The 15,948-nt window shown below is 41.7% G+C and overlaps 1 protein-coding gene across 7 annotated transcripts in view; it reads right to left on the bottom strand.

Annotated features, from left to right (window-relative positions):
* Positions 1–7,099: 7,099 nt before the first annotated feature.
* sirt1 (sirtuin 1) overlaps positions 7,100–15,948 on the bottom strand; it is a 43,187-nt gene continuing 34,338 nt past the window's right edge. For 5 of the 7 annotated variants that reach the window (XM_078565857.1, XM_078565856.1, XM_078565862.1 and 2 more), the window contains exons 8-9: positions 13,208–13,813; positions 7,100–9,925 (exon numbers count right to left, since the gene is read on the bottom strand). In XM_078565857.1, the coding sequence (XP_078421983.1) occupies positions 9,603–9,925; positions 13,208–13,813 (929 nt within the window). In that variant the 3' untranslated portion in view covers positions 7,100–9,602. The remainder of the gene's footprint in view (positions 9,926–13,207; positions 13,814–15,948) is intronic. The other 2 variants (XM_078565858.1, XM_078565861.1) reach the window with 2 other exon arrangements.

Consider the following 15,948-nt stretch of genomic DNA (forward strand, 5'->3'; position numbering starts at 1 on the left):
ATAGCTCTGCAGGAGAAAGGGCAGCAGCAGAGAGGTGCAGCTCACAGGAGCTGCTGTGAATCAGGATTTGTGTCAGTTCTAAATTTGTAGCAAAGCCTACACTATTTTGAGATTGACACAGTGCCTTTCAATCTGATAGTTGTGAGACTCCAGCCTGTGATTTATGCATCTGCCAGTCAGTGCTATTGAGTTTGGGTAAAATGGAGAAGACTTGAATTTATATATCGCCTTTCACTTGATGCCCCAAAGTGTTTTACAGCCAATTAAGTACTTTCTTGAAGTACAGCCACTGTTCTAATATAGGGAAATACAGCAGCAAATTTGTGCACAGCAAGCTCCCACAAAAAGCAATGTGATAATGACCAGAGTCTCTTTTCATGTGTTGAGGAATAATTATTGGCCAGACGCCAGGATAACTCTCCTGTTCTTCTTCGAAATAGTGCCTTGGGATTTTTCACTATTTACTTGAGGGTAGACAGAGCCTCAGTTTAACATCTCATCTGTAGACAGCACCTCAGACAGTACAGCATTCCCTCAATGCTGCACTGGAGTTCAGGCTAGATTGTTGTGCTCAAGCCTGGACTGGGATTTGATTCCACAACCTTCTGACTGAGGCAGGAGTGCTAGCAACTGAGCCACGGCTGATATTCAAACACTATGTCTCTCTTGCTCTGTTTGACTTAGATTGGAAAGGTGTCACAACCTTGGGATCTATGTGGAACTAACTACTTCTGCTGTCCTGCACTGTGAAACATGCCGGCTACAGTGCTGAAGACTTATGCTCCAGTTAGCCTTGTGCCAAGCCAAGCTGTTACACTACAGCACCTTTCCCAGAGTGTTTGAGGGCAGATGGAGCTTTACTTAGTATGTTGCCCATTCTATACCTGCCCTGGGACAGTGTAGAGGGAGCAAAAAGGGTGCAGCTGACTAACTGAGTGAAGACCTGGAGTTTGGTGAGAGGGGAGTTTTAAGTGTTAATTTTGTTCTTAAATTTTGCTCTTAAAATCTAACCTAGTCTCTAATTAGCAGGAATGGAAGGTACTGTGGAAGCAGGCTAAATTCTTTCTTTCTTGCAGTTCAGGCAGGGTAAACTCACTCTCAGCTGTAGGAGCTGAGTAGTTAATTAGCTAACTGGATGAATCTGGTTACTGTAGCCCCAGTTCAGTTGACTATAAATTCAGGGTTCTTTAGTGAATCCTTGGCAAATGGAGTGCAGCTGAGCTAACTGAGTGAAGACTTGGAGTTTGGTGAGAGGGGGGTTGGGATTTGTTCATTTCCTCTTTCTCATCCCATAGAAATTGGTTCTTGCTCTACTACAGGCAAAGGAGCTGGCTGTTTGGTATCTGGTAACTGGATAAGTTCTATTCTATCCCTAAGGTTTAAAATAGTACACAATTGTGGTACAGTTAATAAAACATATAAGAAAGCAACATAAATAAATGATTAATATAATTAGGTAATTATTTAAAACACATTAAGGATGGCAGGACAGGTGATGTGTCGAGGCTGCAGCATGTGGGAGCCCCTGGATAACATTGTGATCTCGGGCAAACACGTCTGCAGTTAAGTGTTTGTGGCTTGAGGAACTTTGGCTCAGAGTCATTGAGCTGGAGGCTGAGCTGCAGACTCTGCGACACACCAGGGAGGGGGAAAGTTACCTGGATGCTTTATACCAGGAGGCAGTCACACCACTTAGGATAGGGTCTTCTGATTTGGTCAGTGGCCAGGGACAGGGAGGTGTGACTGCAAGAGAGGCAGGTAAGGGGACCCAGAGGGCAGGAGTGTGGGCCTCTGCAATTGTCCAACAAGTTTGAGGTTCTTTCAACTTGTTTGGATGAGAGTGGGGGCTGCAGGGTGGGTGAACAAACTGACCATGACACCATGGTACAGGAAACCATCAAAGTGGGAGGATCAAAAGGAATGTAGTGGTAGTAGGGGACAGTATAGTGAGGGGGATTGACACTGTTCTCTGTAGCAAAAAGTGAGAGTCCAGACAGCTTTGTTGCCTGCCCGGTGCCAGGGTTCAGGGCATTTGATCAGGGCTGGAGAGGAACTTGCAGTGGGAGGGGGAGGATCTAATGGTTGTGGTCCATGTAGGTACCAAAGACATAGGGAGAATGAGGAAGAAGGCCCTGCATAGTCAGTATGATGAGCTAGGCACCAAATTAAGCAGAACCTCAAAGGTAGTAATTTCTGAATTATTACTTGAGCCATGTGCAAATTGGCATAGGACAAACAAGATTAGAGAAATGAATGAGCGACTGAAAGACTATTGTGGGAGAAGTGGGTTCCTGTTTGTGGGGCACTGGCACCAGTATTGGGGAAAGTGGGATTTGTACCTTTGGGACGGCCTACACCTGAACCATGCTGGGGCTGGTGTCCTTGTGAGCCACTTAACTAGGGAAGTAGAGAGGGTTTTAAACTGAATAGCGGGGGCAAGGGATCAAATTTGGGAAGATATGGTAAACAAAATAGTAGAGGCAAGGCAAGAGAGTCGGGTATTACTATGGGAAATGATAAACCAACTGTAACAGGAAGGGACAAAGTACAAATCTAATAGTAAATTAGCAGATAAGGCCAAACATTACAAAAATAATAAAAGGACAAAACTAAAAGCTCTGTATCTAAATGCATGTAGCATTTGAAACAAAACAGATGAACTGAGTGCAAATAGCCATTACAGAGACATGGTTACAGGATGACATAGATTGGGACCTGAATATTGAAGGGTATGCAACATGTAGGAAGGACAGGAAGTTAGGAACAAATGGAGGGGTGGCTCTGTAAATTAACGATGGTATTAGCACATTAGAGGGATGACCCGAGTTCAGGAAACCAAGATGTAGAAATGGTTTGCATTGAGATGAGGAACGATAAAGGCAAGAAGTCACTTGTGGGAGTGGTGTGCAGGCCCTCTAATTGTAACTTCATAGTAGGACAGAATATAAAAGAGATAATGGGAGCTTGCCAGAAAGGTACAGCAATAATCATGGGGGATTTTAATCTACATGTAGACTAGAGAAATCAGAAGGGCAAAGGTAGCGTAGATGAGGGGGAGAATTTTCTGGTCGGGAGCGGGCGTGGAGCTGTTTGCCGCTCGCAATCTGCTGCGCGCCACCATTTTACATGGGTGGGCTAATTAAGGCCTGACGCATGCCTGGTAGTGCTCAGTGCTACCTGTGCGGGAGGAGGGAGAGTCGGGGTCTGCTCTCTTTTGCGTGCAGAAATCTCTGAGGCAGCTCCATGCCCACGGAGATTAAGTGCAGTTGTAAAGGTGGAAAAAAATAAAATTATTCAGACATATCCCCTCATGTGATGTTGTCACGAGATGGGACATGTTTATGAATTTTCATAATTTTTATTTAATTTATAAACCCTTCATGAAACCTCATCCCGCCTGTGGATGAGGTTTCATGAAAAATTTGAAGGCCGCCTGGGCTCTTCAGGTTGGATGGGCAGCCCTGATAATTACGCTAATTAGTTTATTAATGGCCTTAACAGGCCTTTGACAGTTCGGCGGATGGGATGCGCAGCCGACTCCAGTGCGCGCCAAACGAAAGATCAGAATGACGCGCGGTGACATCGGGACGCACACCCGACGTCACCATGCATCATTTTACGCATTTTATGATTCTGCCCGAGGAGTTCATAGAATGCTTTCATGATAGTTTCTTAGAACAGCACATTCTGGAGCCAGAGAGCAGGCTATACTAGACCTGGTATTAAGCAATGAGAAAGGATTAATTGATAACCTCCGAGCGAAGGCACCCCTAGGTAGCAGCGATCATGATTTAATTTTACATTAATTTTGAGGGAGAAACTAGTGCGTCCAAGGCTAGTATTTTAAACTTAAGGGCAATTGAGGGCATGAAAGCAGAGCTAGCTAAAATGAATTGGCAAATGAAGTTGAGGGATATGTCAATAGAAGTTCAGTGGCAGACATTTAAAGGGGTATTTCAGTATACACAGAATATATACGCTCCATTGGGGGGAAAAAATTCTAAGGGGAGGGCCCACCATCTGTGATTAACAAAAAAAGTTAAAGACAGTATCACACTTAAAGAAAAAGCATATAATTACGCAAAGACAGGTGGCAGGTCAGAAGGTTGGAAAGAATATAAAGAGCAGCAAAAAATGACAGATTAATAAGGAGGGAAAAATTAAGAGTATGAAAGAAAGCTAGCTAGTAATATAAAGACGAATAGTAAGAGTTTCTATAGATATTTAAATAAGAGTCAACAAGTGAGTGTTGGTCCTATAGAGTGCGCGCCTGTTGCTTTCCTCTTCACTATAGAGGACACAAGTAAGATCCAGAGAATAGCTGTAAATCAGGAGTTGGAAGGGAGGAAGGAACTCGGGAAAATTCCAATCACCAGGGAAGTGGTATTGAGTAAATTGTTGGGGCTGCGGGCTGACAAATCCCTAGGTCCGAATGGACTTCACCCTAAGGTCTTGAAAGATGTGGCTGGTGAGATAGTTGACGCACTGGTTTTAATTTTCCAAAATTCCTTAGATTCGGGGAAGGCTCCATTAGATTGGAAAATAACAAATATAACTCCTTTTCCCAAAGGGAGGGAAACAGAAAGCAGGAAACTATAGGCCAGTTAGCCTAACATCTGTCATAGGAAAAATGTTAGAAGCTATTATTAAAGATGTTATAACAGGGCACTTAGAAAAATTCAAGGAAATCAGGCAGAGTCGACATGGTTTTGTAAAAGGGAAATCATGTTTAACCAATTTATTGGAGTTCTTTGAAGGAGTCATGTGTTCTGGATAAAGGGAGACTGGTGGACATACTGTACTTAATTTCCAGAAGGCATTTTATAAGGTGCCACATCAAAGGTTATTGCAGAAAATAAAAGCTCATGGTGTAGGGGGTAACATTAGCATGGATAGAAGATTGGCTAGCTAACAGAAAGCAGAGTTGACATAAATGGGTCTTATTCTGGTTGGGGGGATGTAACGAGTGGTGTGCCACAGGGATCAATGCTGGGGCCTCAACTTTACAATTTATAAATGACTTGGATGAAGGGACCAAAGGAATGGTTGCTAAATTTGCTGATGACACACACAAATTGTGAAGAGGACGTGAGGAGGCTATAAAGTGACATAGGTAGGTTGAGTGGGCAAAGATCTGGCAAGTGGAGTATAATGTGGGCAAACGTGAAATCATTCATTTTGCAGGAAGAATAAAAAAGATTATCTAAATGGTGAGAGATTGCAGCTCTGACATTCAGAGGGATCTGCTTGTCCTCATGCATGAATCACAAAAGGTTAGTATGCAGGTAATTAGGAAAGCTAATTGAATATTATAATTTGAGAGGAATTGGTTATAAAAGTAGGGAGGTTATGCTTCAGGTGTACAGGGCATTGGTGAGACATCTGGAGTATTGTGTACAGTACTAGTGTCCTTATTTAAAGAAAGATGTAAATGCATTAGCAGTTCAGAGAAGTCTACTAGACTAATACCAGGAATGGGTGGGTTGTCTTATGAGGAAAGGCTGGACAGGTTAGGCCCGTATCCACTGGAATTTAGAAGAGTAAGAGGAGACTTAATTGAAACCTTCAAGATCCTGAGGGGTCTTGGCAGGGTGGGTGTGGAGAGGATGTTTCCTTTTGTGGAAGAATCTAGAACTAGGGGTCACTTTAAAAATAAGGATCCATAACCTCCTACCCCTTGCTTATTTCCTATTTCCAATATGTGGATGATACATTTGCAATATTTGAATCTACATTTGCATGTACAATTTCCTTAGACTCCTCGTGGGCTCCATCTTTGAAATTTTTGAAATGGAACAGTCAAATGACCTCCCTTTCCTCGATGTGCTAGTTGAGAAATCTGTCAATGGGTTCTCTCCTACTGTCTATCGTAAACCTACCTATACGCATTGGGATTCAAGCAGTTCCAAAAGCTATAAGTTTGGCCTTATCGGCAACCTCAAATAGGGCCCGAGCCACTTGCTCACCAGCAAACTTGATGCTGAAACAGGTTGCATCAAAGCCACCCCGTGGAATAATGGCTACCCTGGTCAGACTATTCCTCACAGTATATCGTGCAAACTCATGAATGAGCCTAAGGCTACTGCTTTCGGTCCTGATAAGTGCCCAATCTACCTCAGATTATCCTGGAAGGGTAAAGCGTCTCAAATTTGAGCAAGTGAAGCTAGCTGTTTCACACTGTTACTATGCAGTAGCCACATGTGTGCGATCAGCCAAAGAGAGGTGCTGTTTGATATGATTCACCAGTCTTTGAGATGTATGGCCTACAAACCTGGCATCACGTTGGCACTGAAATTCATATACCACATTACTGATTTGTGTGGTAAGCAGGGTGTCTTTTTGGCTTGACTGCAACATCTTATTAGTGGAAAACATTAACTCGTGTTTCACAAAACCACCATAATTGGTGGCCTCACTGTCACATTGCTCCCAGGACAGTCTCGCTCTGCTTTTGGCCATTGCTTTCCCGGGACAAGTCCTCCACTGCCACCTTTACCAGGAACACATGCAAGACTGGAAACTGAAGAGGATGCAATTGCTGAATATGATGTCATGGAAAAACAGCTAGAACTGTGCATGGGGGTGGGGGGGAATGTTTGCTCCCTGCAATTTAGTTGGCACTAGATGCAACCTTCAACAAAATCTGAAGCTTGCTCAATTATGGAATGAGGTGGTACATCCCACTTTCAACCAAAATGCAGAGAAATTAATGAAATCACCATTATAGTCCAACAGCTTTTGTTACATGCTATTATAGATTATATTTCTAAAATGCTTGGGAAAGAAAAGAGAGATTTGGGCTAATTTAACCAACTATGTTCCACACATTCAATTTCTGTTGTATCTTTGCAAACATTTTGGATAAATAGTGGCTAACAACAAATGGCTTACAGACTTACCAAAATTATACATATTTTAATGTACTAACATTCTGCAACAGATTCTTCTATATAATGAAAGAAACTGACTGGTATCAATAGAAAATGGTAAACTATCGACTGCAGAGGAAATGGCTGCACCTCAGAACCAAACTAATGGTGTCTCAGCGTAGCAAGGTAGCTCTTCAGAGGAAATTTCAATTAATGAATCTAAAGCAAAATAATTTATGAAGGAGATTTATTGCAATATATTATCCTTTCAAATACATCATAAAAGAGAAGCACAGAGAACAGAGACTGTGTTATATGGAACAAGAACAAGCTTTTGAAATTTAGTTTAAATTAGCAGAACATTTCCATTAGTCACAGTATTCCAACAGTCCTTTTTAATCTCAAAAAGCATTTGCTTTGTAAAAGTTTGCAAATTCAAATCGTAGGATGTTAAATGCATAAAAAAATTCAAGACCTAAAACTTTTAAGTACGAAATTGTTTTTGTATCTGAAAACAAGTCACCTTCTAATAACCTCTCCTTATAAAAGTAGTTTGAACACATTAATCATTCGGTATGTACAAAGGACAGAGAAATAATTTGAACACTGTACTGCAAAATAACAGAACAGATGTAGCCTATGTTCTATACATCAAACTTTGTTGACCATAAATCAGATCATGCTACAAAATTTCTTCAATGATATCGATGAGGATTGTTGTGCAGGTAGTGATCCATGGCACTGTCAGTCCCAGGAATCAACATAAGAAACTTGAAGCACCACTATGCAAATAACTTCTCCCCCTGACCCCCCCCTATATTCCAGGGTAAACCAGATTGGACATAGGCAGTAGCGGCCTCTGTTGTTTCTCAGCTGAAGAACAAAAAGAACATAACATACGGATCTAAATCTGCCACAGTGCTGCATTACCTTGAGATAACTGGGGTTAGCAAAGTTTTTCTCTCTCACATCAGTCAAAGCCAAGACTAGCACAATGGAAAGCATTTATAGTCATATTTTACCAAACTTTTTAATTGTTGGAGGTTTTTAACCATGCTTCTCTTTTTAATTTCCCCCACCTCCCCCTTCCCCAATAAAAACTAGGTAGAGCTTTACACATTTGAAGAACAGTGAACGGTATCTCTGGAAATCAGAGTACAAAATAAAAAGGCGATTTATGCCATATTAAAAAAAACATTGAGATAAACAATTCCAGATGTGTCAAAATGGCAGTGCCCCAGATATGGATGGGGCGAGGAGAGAAATTTGTCTCCAAGCCAAATTTTAGTTTAGTTCTTGTAGAGTGCAAAAATAAGTCAAAACATTTAGCTCTTTCACTGAATGGGATCATTACAAAACAAAACCCTTTACAAATTTCTAACATCCTCAGCTAGATTTTTATTCTTATAAATTTTTAGCAAAATGTAATACACCCATTTTAATGTTTAAACAAAGATTTCTTCTATATGCCAGGCTGTACTTACACTATTTATTCGGCAGAATATAGAATCAGTCTAATGCTAGACCAACACATTATAAAGGACCTATTTAACAAAACATTTGTGTAAAAAAAAATTTGCATAATTCATATCTGGCAGGTTATTTAAGGTTTCATTAAACTGCTCTGCTTATTCTTTGTAATTAACAATAGGTCAAAAAAGTTAAAGGAAATAATTTAGCCTTCCAATACAATGGGGAGTCAGAATGTAGGCACTTCAGCAGGAACTAGAGCTCAGTCTTACTTCAGTGTTCCATCTTCAATTCTGCAATGGTGTCCAAACATTTCAGTTATTTTTTAAAATTACACACTTTACATCTCATTTCCACAGGAAGAAAATGCAAGGAACGACATGAATCTGCTACGTACCAAACCTGGAACCAGGTCTGCGCAGAACTGGCACCAAGAGCAAACCCTACAAATCTCTATAAGGCTACATATTGTAAAAATGTTCTTAAATCCACTCAACTTGAGTATGCCTCAAAGGTACTTACCAGCTTCTAATATACAGCTTAAGCTCAATGAAAAATAGTAACCTTGGTGTATAAATTAGCTGCCAGCTCATCTCATAGAAAACATTATAACTACTGTTTCATGAGAGAAGATACAAACTGGAAAAACAAAATGTAATATGCTTCAACAAACCACCCACTGCTCTAAAATAAATTCTGCAACAGAGCTTCTTAAACTTCTGTTGCAGCTCTAGTCATTGAGATTTCCTGCTGTTCTTTGGTCTTTTTACCTGTTCCCTTTTATCCTTTTCAGCAATTAAATGGCTTTTGAACAAGCACACACAAAAATATGTACAGAACATTCATTTTAACTTCTGAAGAACTATATTAAATAGCTGTACACCTCAAAGCATTTAAATCAAAATGGATAAAAAAAACTAAAACAAAGTGAAACATTTTGGCAGGGAAGAGACTCCCTGCCCCCCGCCATAAAAATAAAAGTTTACAATAAAGGCAATGCCAATGAACTCAGTATTAAATGGTTGTCCAAATATGCAAGATTCGTATTTGGTAGATGTACCATATTCAGTGAAAAGTAGCTAATAAAGATCATCTAGTGTTTTCAGTGTATGATAGACTGAACAGGAAGTTTCAGACTGAAGTTCTGCATGATCATTACCAGCCATTGTACGTCCAGGACAGCTCACTGGCTAGAAAAATTGTCCTAAAAGTGGCTTAATGCTGGTGGATAGCGTAACATAACAGAATCATGCAATGTGCCTCTTACTCCAGGAGATTAGTATCTTCACATTCACCTTGCATGGGGTTTTCAACTGACTCACTCAACACATCGCCATCTCCAAAATGCTCACTCTCAGTCCCAAAGTACACCCCATCAGCTCCGTATGGAGTTCTACCTTCCTCCTCTAGCTCATGATAAAATTCTTCAACATCACTCTCCTCTTCTCCGTCACCAACACTTCTGCTGCTACAGGACTCATTGTCACTGTTGCCAGAAGATGAAGCCTCATCTCCCTCAGAGTCTGAGTAGACTTCGGCACCATGGAAAATGTAGCGATTGGGTGCCAAAAACAGATACTGGGAATCTGAAAACGGAGAAATTTACATGCATTAAGGTCATTGTAGTACAATAGTCAGTTAATCCACACCCAACACCTCTATCTGCAATGTAAAATCTTCAAAGTTTAGAACTGAATGTATGGGCTCCATAATTATATCTGGGTTCTGTAGTTGAGTGAGCAATGTAAACAACTGGATAACTGTGCACAATGCTCTTTATTACTTTCTTAAATTCCATTACACTGACCAAATGGCAGGAATTAGATATGAAGAAGCAAACGAAGAAACCTGCCCATTTCCTGTATCCAAAAACATTTTACACATACACAATCCAGCTCATCATTCAAATAACCTTCATCTTTGAATCTGTGAGTTCCTTCGGAAAGTTTTCCCCTTTATTTCGATTTAAGGCTCACTGAATCAACAGGCCGAGTTTAAATATATGATCTGTTTTACAGTGTCAGCTGTGACTCAGCGAATAGGACTTGTAAGTCACAAGACCAACACCACAAACTCAAGCAGACTGAAAACGCTTCAGTACTGAGGGAGTGCTACATTGCTGGAGGTGCCACCTTTTGGATTAGTTGATAAATTGAGGATCCATATACCAATCAGGAGATAAAAAAATCCGCTGACACTAGGTCGAAAAGTGATGGGGAGGTGGGGGTGGGGATTCCCTTCACTGTACTGGACCATGTTTATTCCTCAACCAGCCTCACTGAAGATTATCTGGTCATTATCATGGAACTGTTTGTGGGAACGTGCTGTGCACAAATTGGCCAGCTGTTCTGTCCCCCATCTCCCCTGCCTTGGCACAAACTAGCCGCCCCCAACCCCCATGCCCCTGCGCAAACCGGCTGTCCCGTCCCCACCTCAGCACAAACTGGCTGGCCCAACCATCCTCCCCACCTCAGTACAAGCTGGTTGCCCTGTCTCTCCCCGCTACCACCACCCCTCCTACACAGCACTGCCTTGGCGCAAACTGGTCGAACTCAACCACCCCGTCCCCAGCACAAACGGGTTGTCCCGTTCTCCATCCTCCCCATACCCACCATGGCACAAACCAACTGGCCCACCACCACCCACTCCCCCCCCTCAACCTCAGTACAAAATGACCATCCATCCTGCACACCCCTGCCTCGTCAAAAACTGGCCATCCTACCCCCCGGTACAAGCCAGCCATCCCACGCACCTCGCAACCACCCCCCACCGCCTCCTCCCCACCCCCAACTTTGGCAAACTGGCTGGCCCACCTTGCTGCAGGCCAGTGAGTCCACAATGACACAAGCCACCACACCTTAGATGAGTGCAACACAGAAGGAGGCCATGCAGCGCAGCAAGTGTGCACCAACTATTTCAGAGACAAATCTGGTTAGCCCCTTTCCATTGCTTTTTCCCCGTAATCCTACAATTTTTGCTGCTTCAAGTATTTATCGAATTTTCTTTTGAAAGCTACTATTGGATCTACTAACATTAGCAAATTGTGAGATGTTACTATGTAAGAACCCATATTTCATGTGTGGATTTCTCAGTCGCTTTGTTTAGAGACACAAGAATGGTGATGACTTTCCATGAGCATCAGATATCCATTTACCATAAACCATGCAGCAAAAGGGACCACTCAGCTTTACAAAAAACCTCATTCTAGACAATGGCTGCAGGCTTTCTTTCTCCCTATTAGCAGAGAGTTTTTAAAATCTCCTACACCAGGCAGTTTGTAATCATCACATTGTTCTTCCTATCTAACAGTGTCTTTGTAGCTGTGAAAGTTCTTTCACCAGCTTCTTGGTGGTAGGTTGGTAAAGCTGGCATATAACTGGGCCACACACACTGGCCAGTAGTTATTACAATTGGCACCAGCTGGGTTAAGAGTGGGGCAGGAGAGGTAACAAGGATGAATTCCACCCCTGATTGCTATCCAGTGCTGGGAGTGAGGCAGGGACTGGACTTGGTTGTCATGACTCCTAGGTTCAAACAGCCTACCAACAGTTAATGTCTATGCCCATGTATATATTATGAGGAACTTGGACAAGATACATAGGAACATAGGGCTTAGGTGCAGGAGTAGGCCATTCAGCCCTTCGAGCCTACTCTGTCATTCAATAAGATCATGGTTGATCTGGTTGTTGTCTCAACTCCATTTTGCCTTATGCCCCCACCCGCCCCTAAACCCTCGACTCCCTTGTCTATCAAAAATCTAATTCGGCCTACAATAAATTCAATGACCCAGCTTCCCCTGCTTTCTGAGGAAGAGAATTCCACATACTAACGACCCTTCGAGAGAAAAAATTTCTCATCTCCATTTTAAACGGAAGACCACTTATTCTTAAACTGTGTCCGCTGGTTCTAGTCTCTCCTGCAAGCGGAAACATCCTCACAGTATCCACACTATCAAAACCCTCAGGATCTTGTGTTTCAATACACATGTTATACACGCCAATGGGTATAGGCCCAACCTCCCAGAAGTGAACCTTCCTGAACTGCTTCCAATGCAATTATAACTTTTTTTCAAATAAGGAGGCTAAAACTGTACACAGTATTCCAGATGTGGTCTCACCAACACCCTGTACAGTTGTAGTAAAACTTCCCTACTTTTATATTCCATTCCCCTTGCAATAAATGCCAACATTCCACTGGCCTTCCTATTAACTTGTTGTACCTATATTCTAGCGTTTTGTGATTCATGTACCAGAACACCCTCTGTACCTCCGAGTTCTGCAATCTATCTCTATTTAAGTAGTATGCTGCTTTTCTATTCTTCCTGCCAAAGTGGACAAGTTCACATTTTCCCACATTATACTCCATTTGCCAAATTTTTGCCCTCACTTAATGTGTCTATATTCCTTTGCAGGCTCTCTACCTCCTCTTGACAACTTACTTTCCTATTTGTCTTGGTGTCATTGGCAAATTTAGCTACCATACATTCAGTCCCTTAATCCAAATCATTATGTCCATTGTAAATAGTTGAGGCCCCAGAAATGATCCCTGTGGCACTCCACTTGTCAAGCTTGACCCATTTATCCCTATTCTGCTTACTGTTAGCCAACCAATCCTTTATCCATGTCAATATGTTGCCTCCTACACCATGTCATAATCTTTGATGTGGCGCCAGAAGGTAATCACCAGCAAGGGACAACAAAGAGGGAAACACTGGCATTTTATGCATTTGTTCATCGATCTCTATTGGTGGGTTGCTGGTCAACCCAGCCTTGGTCACTAGCCATTGTTGGCCGTTACACAGAATACATCAACACTCAAGAATGCACACAGATCTAAAAACAGGGCAATTGTCTACTAGCATGACTTACCAACCAATCGCTTGCTGATTTGCTCTTTTGGATATTTACTGCCCCAGCTTTTTTTTAGCGTTTCCTTAGCATGTTTTATATCACTTGGAATACGGTGTTCAGTGTTTGGACAACTACCCTCAACAAGTTGCGTGACATGTAAATTGCTGGTACAATTTCCAGAACTTTCTGCCACAGGGGTCTTGCTCTCCAGTTCCTTCTCATAAAAAATTCTTTCCATCTCCGATTCCTCTGGAGTTTCTTTTGCACAACTGGTAGTGGATTCTGCAATGGGTTCATAACTTTTAACTGTAGAACCTTTTCTGGTTATCAGTTTGTGAGACTCCATTTCTTGTTCACACGAACTAGAATCTTCTGTTAAAACAGGAGGAGTGGGAGGGAGATCAAATGACAGACATTTTGATTCTTTTTGCAATCGTGGGGGTTTTTCTGTGATTTCTGTCAGTTTTACTGGAATGCTGCAAAGCTCTTCAAACTCTCCACCCAAACGATGAAATAGCTCATTAATGACAACATCACAATCGCCCAGCAGTTCCACATCAAAGTTAAGGTGATTCAGGGGCTCCCTATTAATCAGCACCTGAGGTACATGGTGTGGTATTGAGCCTGCATTAAAATCAATTAACAGAGTGAGGGTTATATTACAAGAAAAGTACACAATTACACAATGGCATTAGCTGGAAACTCTGACCAAAGGTGTGTAACTGAGTTCTGATGAAGGGGCCACAACTGAAGTTTCAATTTGCCTCTTCTTTCCACAAATGCTGACTGACTCTCTAGATGTTTCCAGCTTTTTCCATTTGCCTTTCAAAATTTCCTGCTTCTGCAGTTTTTTTTCATATACTTACAAATGGGATTTCAAAATACATTTTCAATTTCAAACCATTAATTATAAATCAAAGCTGTGGGAGTATATAAACTATATCGTTGTTCCTGGAATTCCCTTCCTAACAGCACTGTAGGTGTACCCCACACCACATGGACTGCAGCAGTTCAAGAAGGTCACTCACCACCTCACCACATCACTCTCAAGGGCAATCAAGGATGGGCAACAAATGCTGACCTACCCAGTGATGCTTACATCCCATAAAGAATAAGAAAAGGCTTTATTTTGAAGTTAAAATAAGATGTAGCCCAGTTTTTTTCTGATGGCCCCTTAATACGGCACAGAGCTGTGCATAGCCAGAAATCCTTACTCCACACTAAATGGGTTGGGCAGCTGCTGGAAAGAATTAGTTTGTCTCGTTTCAACTGGGCTGGGTCAAAGTGCAGAAGGCCAATAATAAACGGAACTTTATACACTGGAAACCCTTGCTGACTGTGTGCACTTGGGGAGGTTGCGACATGTTTCATCTTCAGCTGTGGTAGTCCCCAGGGACCAACGGCCCAACATGCACTGCTCACACTTCCAAAAATAGCAACCATTGCTCATGGAACTGTTCTACAAAATGAGTCATTGCATTCAGAAAAGCAAAGATTTTTAAATCACAACTCCACCACTTGCACATGCCAACTACAATCAAGAACACAGAGCAAGTTCAGATGCAACTTGTGGTAGTTACAAGTAGACATCAGGCAGTATTAATGTCAAAAACGAAAAGTAGGTGGATATCTTGCACAGGTATACTATCTCTCACTCTTTAACATTACGAACTGAGATAGATTTCCAATTAGCAATTCATGCAAACAATGTCAAGTTACTTCTGCTGATTTCCGCTTTGGACATACTTTTGGACTTTCGCAATTTATGTGGACTCAGTATCCCAAACCTCCAAAATAAATCTCCCTTCATCCTGCATTAACAACATTCCTTAGTCTCAATGTTCAGAACAGCACCAGTGTGACATTATCCCCATTTCCCACACTTCTCTGTGAGGCCCTTTTCCCTTCCGATATTAGAAATCAAGGGTACAAATCAGTGTGACCATACCTTTCTAGAAAGCTGGCTTGAGATTATCAAAACTCATTTCATGCAAACCCCTTATGGTGAAAGGTCAGAAGGCACTTTTATCCAATCAGTTTAGGTAGAAATCCCAATTTCCAGAGTCCGAAGACCAGTGCCTGGTCATCAGTACCAGCATCCTTAGACTAAGAATTTGACACAGGAAGTTGATAAAAACAGAACACACGACTTACTCCTGTTTCAAAAACTTGTGCAAAGGGCATCAGTTCACAGACTAAGTATGTAAAGATTGCAAAAATGCATGTAATGTGGTACAAATTGAATGCACCACAGGAAGAACGTTAGTGAATGAGGATCTTAGATCGGAAGATTAAGCTGTGGACTCAGTTTGGATGGATCTAAGAAACAGCAAGGAGCAGCAAACTTTGGCAGTCGTTTACAGGCCACAAAACAGTGGCGGTAATGCAGGGCACAGTGTACATCAGGTAGTTAGAGATGCATGTAACAAGGATAATATTCACAAGGAATTTCAATCTACATAGAGACTGGGTACACCTAGTTAGCATGAAAGGTCAAATTCCTGGAATGAATATGAGCTCGTTCCCTAGTATGTTGAAGAACCAACTAGAGAATGGGCTTTTTTGGATCTAGTATTGTGCAATCAGAAAGGGCTAATTAATAAGCTTGCTGCAAAGGAGCCTCTCAGGAACAGCGACCATAATTTTAGAATTTTACATTAAGTTTCAAAATCAAATAGTTAAATCCGAAACTAAGGCCTCAAATCTAATGAAAGGAAACTACAAATGTACCAGGGGCAAACTGTCTGTGGTAGATTGGA

The sequence above is a fragment of the Cetorhinus maximus genome, chromosome 20 (genome assembly GCF_964194155.1).
Source record: "Cetorhinus maximus chromosome 20, sCetMax3.hap1.1, whole genome shotgun sequence".
Lineage (NCBI taxonomy): Eukaryota > Metazoa > Chordata > Chondrichthyes > Lamniformes > Cetorhinidae > Cetorhinus > Cetorhinus maximus.